The sequence below is a fragment of the Fistularia commersonii genome, chromosome 16 (genome assembly GCF_037954325.1).
Source record: "Fistularia commersonii isolate RoL2024-O1a breed Wild chromosome 16, RoL_Fcom_v1.0, whole genome shotgun sequence".
In the NCBI taxonomy this organism is placed as follows: domain Eukaryota; kingdom Metazoa; phylum Chordata; class Actinopteri; order Syngnathiformes; family Fistulariidae; genus Fistularia; species Fistularia commersonii.
The window spans coordinates 3,020,113-3,035,738 of record NC_141299.1 but is presented as its reverse complement, the minus strand read 5'-3'; the positions used below and the strand labels follow the sequence as shown (position 1 = coordinate 3,035,738).

Here is a 15,626-nt window from a genome sequence, read left to right as displayed (position 1 = left end):
AAATGGTGCTGGCCTCAGAAAAAAATACAAAATGGCAGCCTTAATGAAAAACTATCAAAATGGTGGTGGTTGTAATCCAAAGACTACCACTTGGTGCGACCACGTGAATGTGGCCAGAAGGCACAAAGGAATGAATAGGGTGCAAATAAGATTATGTCCTGTGCAAATGTACATGGAGGTGCATTTGTGTTCGTAAAAGAAAGAAGAAGCAGAGGAAGAATTAGAAAGTGTCTACACAGCAGGCTTTAAGGTGAGCAGGAGTTAGCATTATCAGCTGGGGAATATGCTAAACACAGTGTATATATGTCCCGACTGAGGGTAATACAATCAGAGTACAACTACTGTGACTTTAACCAAATACCCAGAGGCCCGGTGTCATGGCTTAAGGCATACAGGTCTATTCTCACAGACCAAAATCACCAGTTATTCAATGCAGAAGCATATAGGAATAGCCAAAGCGGCAAAAACACTAAGTTAGACAGTTAACAATAGCGACAGCATGGGAATACAGTGGTCGCCCAAGACACGATGGGAAAACAGCAGTTACAACAATTACATAATACTGATCAATTGCTCATACTTGACCAGATACTAATACTAGCTCTTACAATGAGTTGATCAGTAGCACAACGTTTTAGGGACGGAAGGGACGGTTCCGATGATGGTTGCATCGGTTGGCTTATTAGCTCATCTGGCTATAATAAGGACCTGCAATGGGTTTGAGGTTGCTCAAAGAGGTGAGGTGCTCTTTGGATGAAACGTTGGGGATCAGAGCCAGTTGGCGATCAGGAAACATGGTTGTCTCTCAGAGATCTTCGTGTGCACTCTGAGGCACTGTTAGTTGGGCCTGGACGCAGAGCTTGGGGCCATAGTCTGGATCAACGGAGGAAAAATAAAGTTTTGCGTCTATTTACAGCCACCTCTTGTGCCCTTAAGAGTAGCCATTATAGCGCCATTTCAGTTCAAAAACATGCGCTTCTATACTGGTTGGTGGCGTCACAGTGTGTAACTCGATGTAGTCCAATGGGTGAGGACGCTGGAACGAGCCCCCCCCTGTAGTAGGCGGCCTCCCCTCTTATTAATCACCTCTGGAATGTGAACCAGAGTTAGGGGGAAGGTGAAGATGAGTTTATTGCAGCGTGCTGGGTGGGGGTCTATCCTTAGAACAAAGGATTTGATCCCCTGTGTGTTCAATATGTGGTAGTTGAATAACAGAAATACGTTTTTTTGTAAAATGCACTTGAGGCACAACAATATTTTCTTCCAGAAGAGGCAGGAATATAACTTAACTTCTACAAGCAGAGGTAGGAGCACAAAAATGGACCACATCTTGTAGAAATTATGTAATCTGAAGGACAGCAGTGACTGGAAAGTAGTGGTTTGTGGGAATGTAGCCAGAGGACAAAGTGGTGGAAGCTGAAAAGGGAGAATTGTGTGGCTTTCAGGGAGGTATCTATGGTACTAGGACTATGGTACTGAATGAGGAAGTCTAGAGTGACGGAGAAGTTTGTTAGATCAGTGCAGGACACGTGCACGAGTGCGAGACAGTAGTAAGGTGCGCTACAGGTGTGACAGAGGAGTTCATGGTGGAGGTGGGACTGCATCAGAGATCAGTTTTGAGCTCTTGGACTCATTTGTGGTGGAAAAGCTGACAGATGGGGATAGATAGAAATGGACAATGGTGTTTGGAGATGACATGTTATCTGTAATAAGAGCAGTCAGCAGGTGGAGTTAAATCAAGAGAGGTAATGGTATGCACTGGAAAGGAGAGGAGAAAGGTTGGTCACAGCAAGACAGAATACAGGTATGAATTACAATGACCCAAGTTGATTGGTAATTTACTAGGAGTAGAGACAAAGAAGGTGGAGGATTTTAAGCCCCTAAGGTCAATGATCAAGAGTATTATAGTGTGGAAAAGAGGTGTAAAAATGTGTGCAAGCAGGTCAGTATGGGTGTTGTAAAGTGCCAAGTAAAATAGGTGATACAAGAGGATCAGCAAGAATGAAAGGCAAGTTGTACAATATGCTGATGAGACTTGCAACGTTACATGGTTTAAGACAGAGGAAAAGGGGGCAGAGCTAAAGGTAGCACAGGAAAAAATGTTGAGGTTCTCTTTGGGAATGATTAGGATGGATAAGAGTACAGAATATGTTGGACATTTTTGAGATAAAGTCAGAGAGGCCAGACAGAGAAAATGTGGTTAGGTATAGTTGAAGGATAGGGAATACATAAAGGTAGAAAGATTTTGAGGTTGGGACATGCCGTGCAGGAAGCCTAAAGGAAAACCAAACGGGACATTTATGGGGATGCCATTAAAAATGGACATGAAGTCATATGATGAAATAACAGGATCAGATGAAGATAGAGGATATACTATGGCCACAAAAACCCTGAAAGCCTTTTAATTTTTCATTCAGTTTTTGTCATCAGGAGCTTCCCCCTGCAGAGATAGTTTGAGATAGCTCAGATGAAGATGCCTTGGCTTCGGAAGCTTCTAACACATTAATAGACAGCATTTCACTTAATTAGGGCACACCTGTGGATGCATTTTAAACCACACCTTGAGTAATATCAGAAAAATCAAATGACATCATCCAAAATATTGGCAATAATTTACGGGCCTTCACGAGTCTGGTTCATCCTTGCGTACAATTAATAATTTATCCTTTATTAATTAAAAAAAGGGGAGGGCGTGGCCGAGAGATAGAGCGATCATCTTTGGAACCAAACATTCCTGGTTCGATTCCCGGCTCCTCCTTGTGTGTCAGAGTGTTGTTGAGCAAGACACTGAACCCCTAACTGCTTCCCTGGCGCTGGTGGATGGCAGCCTACTGCTCATGGTTCATCCATGATGGGTTAATAGCATATAGCGAATTTCCACATGAGAGATTAATAAAGGATACATTTTTATTTCTATGTCTGGAGGTGCCATGTCCATCTGTTCAAATAATGATACGCAACTATAAACACTATAGGAATGTCCAACCACCATGTTCTCAGAAAGGAAATGGGCTCTGCATGACACAGAAGAATGGCTGTAGGTGAAAAATGCTAAAGACCAAAAGAAGATGCTGGCTGAAGCTAGTAAGAGAATGTCATTATCCACAGTGAAATAAGTCCCGTGCTGCGCTGAAATGCCACTTGGCGAGCAAAAACCAATTACTCCAAAAGTGATATGAAAAATACAGATTACGATATGAAAACGCACACAGTCCTAAGTCCTATACCCTGTGGTCTGAAGAAACAGATCTCGACAATTTGGCCATTATGACCATTGTTACATTTGGAGGAAAAAGTGGTACATTTCCAACCTGAGATCACCATCCCTCCTATGAAGTACAGGGTTGGTAGCATTATTCTGTAGGGGTGTTTTGCTGCAGGACTGGCTGGTGCACAGAACGGAGACAAAGGCAAGTTTAAACTTAATTCCTCAATTCCTGTTAATATATAGTAAGATTGAATCTTTCTGAAATGCCCCAGCATTATGCATTACTATGATGCGATTATTTTCAAGCACTTTTCTTAGATGAGAGAATCATTAAAATACTTAAATTGTACACATTAAGATGAATAACTTGCCTGATTATACTGGTAGGGTCGGCGCTCAAAAGACCACAGAGACACTTTTCTTAAACGTCATCAGTGCTATCATGTGTGTCCTTTTTAACTCCTCCCATTAAAGCAGATCTATGTAATATTGCCAGTCAAAAAACGTTTCTGAGTGACAGGAATGTATTCAGTTTGATGAAAACAGTCTCACGGGAAATAATTAATTTTAAATTTCAGTATCTAACTCCGTATTTCAAATAGATCTCATTTTTCCTGTTTATAACATTTCATATCTATATCAGTACATTAGACTGAGATTGTTTTTCTTCTCCGAAAAAGGAGCTTTTGGATGAAATTGTAGAAATCTAGTTACTATTTATTAATTAGCTGTGTGAGGCGATGCCATGTTATCCATAGTATGACTGAAATCAGCCCCCCTTCAACTATGTAAAATAGTCAGTGGTTGATAGTCAAAAAAACAATCCACTGTTACAATACAGTATGGATTCAAACACTCAATGTGTTTAATGTGAGGAGAAAGAGATAAATCCCTGACTTTAAATCATCATTTCTTACATATGTAAGACTGTTTGGATCATCCCTTTGGCCTCCTACCTTTTTTAGCAATATAAACTGCAGGGTAAAATACAAGGCAAAATATTTTGTTTTTCTATGATAAGGATGATTGAATCCGTGCATTATATCGCTTTAATTAGCAGGTCTATTTTCATATGTTTAGATAATTTATTATAATAAATATTTTTTTCAAGCATTCAGTTACAAAACGTACAGGTTAAGTTTTGCAAATTTTCCGGTTATTCCTTATTCATTTTCACTGTACTTTTCTGATAAATTTCAGGTAACTTGTTAAGTTTCTACAATGTTTCCTTAATACAGGTCACTAATGTTACACGTTTTTTTCCTTTTCACACAGACCACAGAATGCTGATTCAACAAAAGATCAGTAAAGCAAACGTAGTAATTTACTGGATATTGCCGCTGCATTGCTCTCCAATTTCCACATTCACAAAATACATCATCACAGCCTTCCATAGCAATACAGTGCAGCAAAGATTATTCTTCAATTTTTGTCAAGGGTACAATACAGACAAGCATGGTTCATCAATCTCCATATTAAAATTTTACGGTATATGTAAGGACACTAACGGGTTTTCCAGTGGGTTGTTTGAATTTCCGTTTTCATGTGCATGTTTACTGCTCTATGAATTCTGGGTAGCCAAAGCTGGCTGATGAATTCATATGATTTACAATAAATCAGTCATTGTTCGGTTAAACATTGTGGTCTTTAACTTTATTAAACACTCAAGGTGGACAGGGATTTCCCCTCTCAGTCCCCTTGTCATTGTATGAGAGGTGAGTATCTCAAAATGTCTTTGCATCATATGCATTTTAAAACTGAAATGTGTTGCAATGTCAGTTACATTTGCAGTGGGCACAATAGGTTTCTTGAATTAACTTGACCCTGATGTTCATCAATCAGCTACAAAATATTAATACTAATTTTTTCTTTAGACTAGAACTTTAGACTAGCACTAGAATTTAGTGTCCAGAAAAGGATGAATAAACCGCAAAAAACAAAGAGAAAGAATACATGAAAACTATGAAGTATTAAGCACAAAGTATATCAACTCAAGAAATTTCCAACATAAGCTTAAGTAAAAACCTAATTTTTTTTGACCACAATAATTCATTATAAAGTTAGTTTTTCAAAGGATAAAAAAGAACACCTGTAGACTGTCAATAAGAGATCATGCTATTGGGTGGAGCCAGGTTCGAATTGTTTGTCTCAAGCTGAGGCAGCAAAGCATGATCTAAATGGATTGATATGTTTTATATGCAAAACTTTGAAAATTTCATCCAAAGTGAAACTATCTTTATTTTTCTGTTGAACTGCGAGGGCAAATGAGCCAAGTATATTTCGCGTCCATACACTTCTCTTGGTAATTAAAAAGCTTTCAATGAAACTTGTAAAAAGAAAGAGAAAAGTGAGGTCGTCAACGCCCACTCACACTTTATGACGAGATTTACTTCAAGCAAGATAAATATTTCTTAGCAAGCAGCCTTACATTTATAGCGCTCTAGTGAGAATATAAAATTAAGTGACATTTTGAACGTCTCCGGTGACATTGTCTTCCGCATTGCTCAGCCATACACCTCTTGGCTAAAAACAGACACTCCCAAAACTTCCACAGTGAAGCGCAAGTTGGCAGTTGACTACGTGGTTTTATAATCTATGGGACTTGAGTACAAGCTAGCAACAAGTTAGCAGTATTAGTTACGCTTGTGTAACATTAGTTAGTGGCAAGGTTATCGCGTTTCCACGCCTTCGCTATGAACGCTTACCCGACCTAACGTTACATTACATATGAACGTTAGTCTGAACAAGCTCAAGACTAACGACTCCTAAAACGGTATATTATTTATACCTCACAATGCCCCCCCCCAGCCAACCCACCGGATGAAAGAAAGACAATACTTCAAACTTCTCAAATGAATGAGTGTTTTTTTTTCTTACCTCGTTTTCTATGGAATAAAAGAGAAGAAAGAAATCCCACCAAAAAGTGGAACTTCTTGATCCAAATTCTGGGTGAGTTGTAGGCAGTGACGTCACGCGGTGAAATTCCAGCCGTCTGACTGAGTTCAGAGGTTTGCCCATGTAAGGCAGCAGGCCAGCGGTGACACCCCTGCAATAGCCGGCCCCGCCGCCGACCGCTCCTGCTTTCTTGCTTTGTGAAATTAAATAACCTATTATGGAATATGTTTATGAGTAAAATCTCCTTTTTGAAGGGTATCTCAATCGAGTGCTCTGTCTTGCCAAGAGTCATTCTTTTCTATACACCTGGAGATGGAAGCCATGTGAAATAACGGAATGAACAGATAAAAAGTTGTTAAATAAACACAAATGAAGAAGTATTCACTTTTTTTTTAAACTCTTAGTTACATTAAAATGAAACAACTCATTGGCATAGTGTCAGTAAGTAAAAGTTTTTTTTTTCCATGATCCAAAATTCCTGGTTCACAAATTTTGTCGGTGAGCTGGAGAAAGCTGCACATGTCAGGACACATTCCTGGAGAAGAAAATATCTCTTAACTGAGATTTAAAAAAAAAAAAAATAGAAACTGAAAAAAAGTCAGAGACAGAGCATCAGACAGGGGTGTCTGACCTGAACAGACACATACAGAATAACTCAGAATAAAAGGTGACCAAATCAATCCAATACGTATTGGTTATTGAATGCATTTAAATAGATCCTGACATAGAAGACGGTTCGCCTTTACCAAGAAACCACTGAAACAAACAATCCTCTTTTCCCAGACATCCAGCTTAGAAGCATCTTGGATCAGAATATAAAAAATATTAAGATATCTTGTGACCTGAATAAATCAGAATATGCATGCGAATTGTAGATTTTAGTCGAGTACCTTCGTTTCTGTTGCTCTCTATAGTGAGTTTCTTCTGTCTTTTGTCAAGTGATGTTTTGAAAAAATAGGTGACATTTTGTTTTCTGCTGAACACAAAACACACTTGACAAATGGATCTGATATACATGATCCTTGCTAAATGAGAGCGTGTTTCATTACCAGGGCGGAAGCGAACACAGGCTGTAAGATAAACAGTTTTGAACGCAAAATCACTGTGCTATCTGCTGCGAGACTGCCATTCACTTTCTGACAAATAAATTAATAAACACAACGGCTGTTTGGCCTCTAGTGGTTGGAGTGATATATTTGTCCGTTTATGTGTGTGTGTGTGTGTGTGTGTGTGTGTGTGTGTGTGTGTGTGTTTTGATTGTTAATGTAATTGCACCGTCTTTGTCAAACAAACAGCACTCAAACATGGGTGTGTTGTATATATTAAAATACTTCTCCCTATTTTGATTTGACTTTATAGCCTTCACATGCGCAGACTTTTTTCGATTGCTTATGACAATGAGACCCAAGGATCATTGTAAAGATAAATTGGGTTAATAGCATCTTTTTTTTGTTTTATCACAAACGTTGTATTATTCGAATGCCATGCATGATATTTATACTTTTGTGTGTTCGACTGGTCACAAATATCTAGGAAAAACAAATCTAAACATTATCAAAAAGCATGACCACACACACAAACATGCACATATTCATTGCGTACCGATTCCTATATTTTTTTCTGATGATAATAAATTGGAGTAATTATTACTTAGTGCCAAATTGTAATCACATTTTGAATATTAACTTTCAATGGCATTTTGAGAGAGTAATTTCCCTATCCTAGTTTTGCTTTTGTCTCACGAAAAAAGGTCATGGTGCCAGAGGCTGTCACACAGACCTTCCTATCAATTCAGATATTTTTTGTAAACTTTTATCGGGTGAGAGCTGCAATGAAAACTGTTTACAAGCGTCTAATTTCTGAAATGTCTTCCTTCAAAGTAAACCAAGTAATTTTACATGTAAAGAAAAATGAACCACTAATTTTTTTATAATTTAGATTTTTTTTTCCAAAAATCATTTTGATGCTGTGCCAGTCACCATCCACAATTTTCAGAAGCGTTTCCGTTTCATTGTGAATTAACTCGAAGGAAAATGTCAAATTCTTTACATTTTAATCTAATGGGGCAATTCAATAATTTTATCAGATATATTAAGTGAGCAAAGAATTTGTTTAACCTCATGAGGTAGTCGTACTTTTTCTAGCTCTTTTATTCGTTATTCACAGACAATTTTATAAAGAGCTAGTTTTTTAAATACTGCCATTATTGTGGCCAGTGATTCTATAACACTAAAATCGATTTTTACTTGCATAAAATTATCTGTTTGTTGGTTAAAAACATGCGCTGATATTTGCTAATCCAGAGCATTTGGAGCAATATTACATCAAGTTGTATTTTCATGACAATGTAACAGTAGTTATAAAAAGGGAACAGAATTTTCTTCAGAAAAAAAGCCACTTCATGATTAACACATTAATTTATGTGACTTTAAATCCCAGTCCTCTCCTGAAATGGGACAGTTGGCATCCTAACTCTAATAGTATTATTAAATGTTGACAATTGTATTAATAATGTAATGTGTCCTCAACACCTTTCAACAGCGGGCTTTATACACAGCCCATAGAAATGATTAAAGCTTTGATAGGACACTTAACCAATTAAAAAAAAACAGCTGATTTTTTTTCTGAAGAATATATAAATTTATAATGCATTTTTTATGAAGAAAAAAGTGCACCTAATTTTATGTCATTTAATTTCATTCACAGAAATAAATAAAATTGTAAATACTGGAAACAAGTGGCCTATTTATCCATTCAGTCTACTGAGAAAGAAAGAGGACAGTCACTGTCTACAAACCTTAACTGACACCAAAATGATCTAGATGGAGACAGAGCTCTACTGACAAGAGGACTTTTATTGATGTTAGGGTGAACTGCCCACTTGACAGCACCCTTTTGTTTCCAGCAATGATTTTTCAAACTTGCTGTAAAAAAAAAAAAAGTCAGATCGATAAATATTTCTTGTGATTTTTTTTTAATCCTATGATTTGAAGTGCAACTTATGTCAAAAATTAATATTTACTTAGCACACTAACAGATATCCAACAAAGCTCTCTCTTCATGGTCCTCATATATTTTGCCATGCAAAGTAGACAATTTGTTTGTATTTTTACAAATATATTAACTGCTTTTCTACTTCTGATTCTGCTCTGCATTCATAGTGCTGGCATTGTGTTTCCTATATTTGGTTCTGCATACATATTCAAATACCATAGATCATATCATTAAAAAGAAATGAGTGTAATCAGGTAACGTCTTCAGTTTCTAAACAGAGAAAATATTCAACTCTGTCTTTCCCAGGCTAAATGTGAAAAAGAAACATTCTGGTTCTATTTTTTCACTGATAATTTTACTTTAACGGAGCAGATTACACTCTGCCTCGAGCACTGGAATTAGCTTTCTCTTCCCCTGTGCATACAGACACCATAAACAGCAGATCGAGCTCACTGATAAACGAATTTAGATATTTTAACATCTCACCAATGCATCCCCTTGTCACTAGGTTCTAGGGCACACAGAAAAGGTAATCTCATTTGTAATGTGTGACAGCTTATTTGCAAGAGTGCACACTGGCAATTCGTTAATGGGCCCGCCAGTGATTCTTCTTTCACTCTTCCACTCTTAAAGCTGATTTCAAAAAGACACCCTGGAACAGTTTAGACGACACAAGCCATCGCCTGTAAACTCAAGTTATCAATCAAACACCAATTAACATGCCGGGTTAGAGAAAATCAGGAGTCTTTGATGTTCGGTGGTTAGCAAGTATAGTTTTATATGTCACTGATATGATACTTTTCCATTTTATCCTTACAGTACCATAGTGTGTGGAAAAGAATTAAGTTCACAGGGTCAACTAGCAGTTAATGCCATCCATGGAACTTTGTCAATGGTTTTTAAAGGTCCTGTTCTCTTCTCTTCCTCTTCGCTGGTTAAATTTGACTAATTCAAAAGGGAAATAATACTGATAATAATCTTTTGACAGAAAGAATACAGCACAAAAATCTTAAACTTTGCATGACATTGCGCCCACAGGGCACCTGTCTATATGAAATGTACTGCATGTATTTTATGTGTTGGCGAGGTCAGAATGAAAAAAACACAACAGGAGGATAAACATTTCTGTAAACAACAGATATTATACACACACACACACACACACACACACACACACACACACACACACACACACACACACACACACACACACACACACACACACACACACACACACACACACACATACATATTCATATATAGGGCAGCACGGTGACGCAATGGCTAGCGTTCAGGCCTCACAGCACGAAGGTTCGATTCTCACAAGAGGACCTTTCTGTGTATAGTCATGTCTGCATGGGTTTTCTCCAGTTCCCTCCTGCAGCAGGTTACCCTAATTGAAAAAAATCGGGAAAATTGCCCCGAACAAATGAGTGAGTGAATATTGTCTGTTTTTGTTTGTGGCCCTGCGATTGACTAGCGACCAGTGTACCCCACCTCTTGCCCAATGACCGCTGGGATAGGCGTCAGCATCCCCTATGACCCTGAGTGCAGGATAAGCGGCAGAAGATGGATGGATGGATATACATACGCACACACTTTTTTTTATCAACACACATATTACTTTTTAAATATCCAAAGCGTTTTAAATGTTGCTGCACATCTGATATCCTGTTTGATGCCCATAACACTTTCCTCCTCCCCATGCACTTCCTCTGCAGAAACCTACCAACTAGATGTAGATGACAGTGGCTACTAAGTACAGAAATGTGAGTGAAACACTATGTTTTTGCATCTCCTCAATGAGAAAAAAATGAATATCCTTCTAAATGCATTTCTACAAGCCAGGTTTTGAGGAAAGATGGAAAGGGGGAAATTGTTGATATCCCATTGGTAAAACACTTGACATCTGACAATGTGAAGTATGATGTTTTTGTTAATTTGTAGGAAATGGTCTATCTGATTGCAGTTATTGTGACCAGTCAGGCAAGTTGAGGTGCTTTGCACAAAAACAACAGTCTTTGCAGAAAACAACTAGAACAACAAATGTGTCTGGGAACTTTGCATGCTCTGTTAATTACAGCAGAGATAGCAGAGATTAGTCTTCAAGCACAACCACATTACAGGGAGTCATGCCAAATAAGGAAAAACAAAAGTAGCAGACAGGCAGACTCACTACAAAAACAATGTCCCAAAGTTACTAATCAAACAACTCCCAATCTAGATCTGGGGCTAAGATTACACTAATGAATTCTTATTCTTGTGTTTTAGCATGTAAATAAATTGTCTGAGACACAGAAAATCCCTGCCTACAGCCAGGTTTTCAGCATAAATGATCTGCACTTTTGAGCTTCATGCTGCACATTTTAAGGGTCTTAAATCAGTGGGATTATTGAAGTGTCTTGAAATGGGGGTGGGAGTAAGGGGGTGTCATTTAACTTTTCATTATATTTACAATGAACACTATCAGCTGTCTGCTTCTGAAAAAAAAAAACTTTGACTGGATCTGTTACTGATTTGGAATCTGTGCCTTAGGAAGCTAAACATTCCAGGTTTTGTTTCTTGAATGGACAATAATGGCTAATCATACAGCAGTGACACATATTACGATCAAGTAATGAGACTAATTAACTCCTCCAATGACTAGGCAGTGTATATCCTTTGGCAATAGTTCAACAACAAAGTGGTACCTAAATATTTGAACGTGAGCTAGAATTAGTGGGCCAGAACTACTCTTAAAGCCAGACACGTTAATGGGTCAGCTGCAAAATGAGTGTTTTATTACTTATTTAAATGTTATCATATTTCTTTTTCTAAATTCTTCTTGCAGAGGTTATTTAGATGATTAAGATTCCAAGAATATAATATATATTTAAATAGAGACAGAGATTTTTTTTTTCATATCTGAAAATAACAATTCTTATAATGATTACAATAATTATAATTTGCTTTTTTGCTTGTTTGCATGGTCATGTTGGTTCTGTTTTGTATTTGTGTGTGGTGTACAACATTTGTGAAATTAGAATGGTTTATCCAAACCCAGACTGTGTCTGGACTGTGTATGAAATAAGAACAAAATCCAACAATCCAACAATCCAGCAATAATTTGCATGGTTAGTTCATGATTTGATATGAATAAGTAGTAGTTAAGTGTATACATTTCCACCTTACACCACCCTAACCCATCAGCGCAATGAAGAAGTCCCTCCACACTCAAATGTGCACTCTGCTGAATATTTAAGTGTAGAAAAATCACAATCAACTCAAATGTACATTCAATGTTTTCAGAAGTTAAAGCCCTTTAAAAGTAGCTCTATGGCACTTAAAGTTTTTGTGCAAAAGGAAAACATTTTTCTATATTGAAAAAAAACAACAAAGACAGCAGCCTCACAGTTCCTCTCCTCTCCTCTCTTCAAAGGTTGTTTTTATCAAACAAGAAGGCAAAGGCATGTAGTGACAGATTTATACTTATTTATATTTATATAGATTTATACTGATTCATACTTAAAACCATATAAAGCTAGAAAAGAGAGCACGCTGGAGGATCTACAGTCCTGACCCCTCCTCAAAATGAGCTGGAAAATCACAGATTTGCTGAAAGCAATTGAGAACCACAGAGTTAAAGTCAGTAACCTTGCTGCGTGAAAATATTAAGATTTTTTTTCTTAGAATTCTTATTCTGTGCTTTAAATATAGGTTATCTAACTTTCCTTTCTTTTCATCCCCCGAGATTCACAGTAACGCTACCAACTAAAATATAAATTGTTCATAAGGTAAACTAATGTCCGTTTGGATTACAGTTTTCCATTTTGATAGGATAGATAATTAATATAGCTGCTACAATGTCACTTAAAAGGAAAAAGTGTTCCTTAATGTATCAATTATGTAATTATTTGAAATGTACTTTTGTTGAATTGTCTGAAAAACATGGAATGTTTGAGATTTTAAAAAGCAGAAGAAATTGGTACAAAACATATGATTAAAATCTACACAAAAAAAAATCAATTTACGAAAAAAATTACACTGTCAAAACAGAATTTTTATTTTTAATGTTTCTAATTGTGAAACCCCAATATTTGAAGGACAGATCAACCCATCATTTGAATTTATTTTTGTTACCTTTGATAGACACAATAAACAGTCACTGACTACCTTTTTCAATTCTAACCACAACCAAAACAATGTGGTAATCACCATCACAGTGACTCACATTTTCCCTGGAAAGAAATGGTGTTTTTCTCAGTACTGTGCCGAATGACTGTATTTGGATGATTTTTGATAAAATACACCACAAACTCCTGGCTTCTTTTTATACCACTGCTCCTGCACTCAGGGTCGTGGCGGCTTGGATGTTGGCTGTCATTGGGCAAGAGGCGTGGTATATACTTAACCAGTCTCTAACCATTCAAAGGTCCACATATAGAGACACAATTATTCACTCTCTAATTCACTCATCTGGCCATTTAGAGTCTAACCTAATACATGTTTTTTGGATTGTGAGAGGTAACCAGAGAAACCCACACAGGCACAGGGAGAACATCCAAACAGAAAGGCCTCTTTTGAAATCAAACTGAGGCACCAAGGCTATTGTGTGCCTATACACACAAAAGCACACAAACACACACACACACATATACATATATATTTTGCAGGTTAAATTGTCATAAGCAGATTTCACGCACTTAATGCAATAAAATGTTTTGTACAAGAAGAGCCAGTCCACTCACTATTCACAACACAGAATAACGATCTATGTAAAACATATTAAGTATAAAAATAAAGCAAAAATCTAAAAATTAAGACAGTTGAAATAAGTTTTGGACATATACAACTGCAAGGTTCAGTGCTAAAATAACACTGACAATATTCTTAAAGTGTGTGTGTGTGTGTGTGTGTGTGTGTGTCTTTTGATGCATGCAGTTCTGTACCATCTGCCAGATGGTAGCAAGCAGTACAATTTTTGAGCTGGATGTTTGAGGTCCTTTATAATGCTGCTTACCTTCTATGGGCACTGTCTGCAGTAATGTTGAGGAGGGGGGGGGCTGCTTCCAGTGGTGTGCGGTATCATCTACACACTTCTTGATAGTGTTTCCAGCTGCGACCGGAGCCATTCCCATGCCACATTGTGATGCTCCCCACCAGCAGGCTCTCAAGGGTGCACCTGTAGAAGTTGGTGAAGATATTGGTGTCTGTGCAAAACTTCCTCAGCACAACAGGAAGTAAGGTTGCTGGTGAGCTATCCTGACCATAATATATGAATGTAGTGACCAGAATCGATCCTTGTAATATGGACACTGAGGAACTGGAAGCTGCTGACACTCTCTACCTCCACATTGCCAGTGTTTATGACGTGATGTTTGTTTCCCTGCTGTCTCCTGAAACACATAATCATCTCTCTTGTTTTCTTGACAGTCAGAGAAAGGTTGTCTCTGTAAAAGCTGACCAGAGGCATACGGAAGTGGTGTAAAGATTAAAATTAAAAAACATTTTAAAAATGTGTATATATTTTATATACTGTATTTATATATACTCACACACACACACACACACACACACACACACACACACACACACATATATATACATACATACATACATATATATATATGTACATACATGCACTCACATATATACGCTTTGATGCTTAGTTAGACAACATTAGTTAATGTTAACCTGTTCTTTTTTCTGACCATTATTTTTACGTACACACAATTTTTCTTTCAACTGCTCATTGAGCTATGGATTCATCCATCTTTAACAAAGGGAAACGGTGGGGATGTCACATACAACAAAAACTTATAGTCAGCTCAGTCTCAAACTCATGGCTTTTAGATTCTGTGATTTCTCCAATTATTCTCACATAAAATTGCAGTTCCAAAATTCTCATAAAGTCATTGTTAATGTCAGATATTAGACATCCCCACAATTGAACAGATGGAGAAGCATCCACAACTCATTTTGAGATCCTTTTAATTGAAATACTGATATGGAGAAGACAGTAGATGATAGAGCTCTCCTTGGACAGAGTGTGAACTTGCTGTTTACTGTTTGAAGATAATATTCCAAGACCCTGCTGATGTGAATTACTGAAGAGACAAGATGCTGCGAAATGTTATATGCCAGACATATGACTTTCAAAAAACAAATATAAACGCAACATGAAATCAAGTTTGCATCTAGAAGGTTGTAAAAATGTCCACTTTGAAAGGAATTGCTTGATCCTTCTTTTGTTAATTTGATGCAGGCTGAAATTACATCAGATGACAGTATAATCCAACATCATTATCAACATCAAAATGTGTTTGGTACTGTTTGGCCCTGGGCCAGCTGTAGCACAGCTTCTGTAACGGGATGATATGGATTACAATTTGCAAACCGACCTTGCCCCCTCTCATTTTTTATGCCTGCCAGTTGTACACAGTGATGACCGCGCAATTTGCGTTGCTGCCAAATAAAACCCTAATATCCCCCTGATGATTAAGGTCACTCATACTCCACACAAGCCATCCTCCATTAAGCCCAGCAGAGG

At 37.5% G+C, this 15,626-nt stretch overlaps 1 protein-coding gene across 2 annotated transcripts in view; it reads right to left on the bottom strand.

Moving 5' to 3' along the window:
* lpp (LIM domain containing preferred translocation partner in lipoma) overlaps positions 1-6,314 on the bottom strand; it is a 143,454-nt gene extending 137,140 nt beyond the window's left edge. The window contains exon 1 of one of the 2 annotated variants that reach the window (XM_086162386.1): positions 6,086-6,314. In XM_086162386.1, the coding sequence (XP_086018512.1) occupies positions 6,086-6,226 (141 nt within the window). In that variant the 5' untranslated portion in view covers positions 6,227-6,314. The remainder of the gene's footprint in view (positions 1-6,085) is intronic. The other variant, XM_086162387.1, reaches the window with a different exon arrangement.
* Between the last annotated feature and the right edge of the window lie 9,312 nt (positions 6,315-15,626).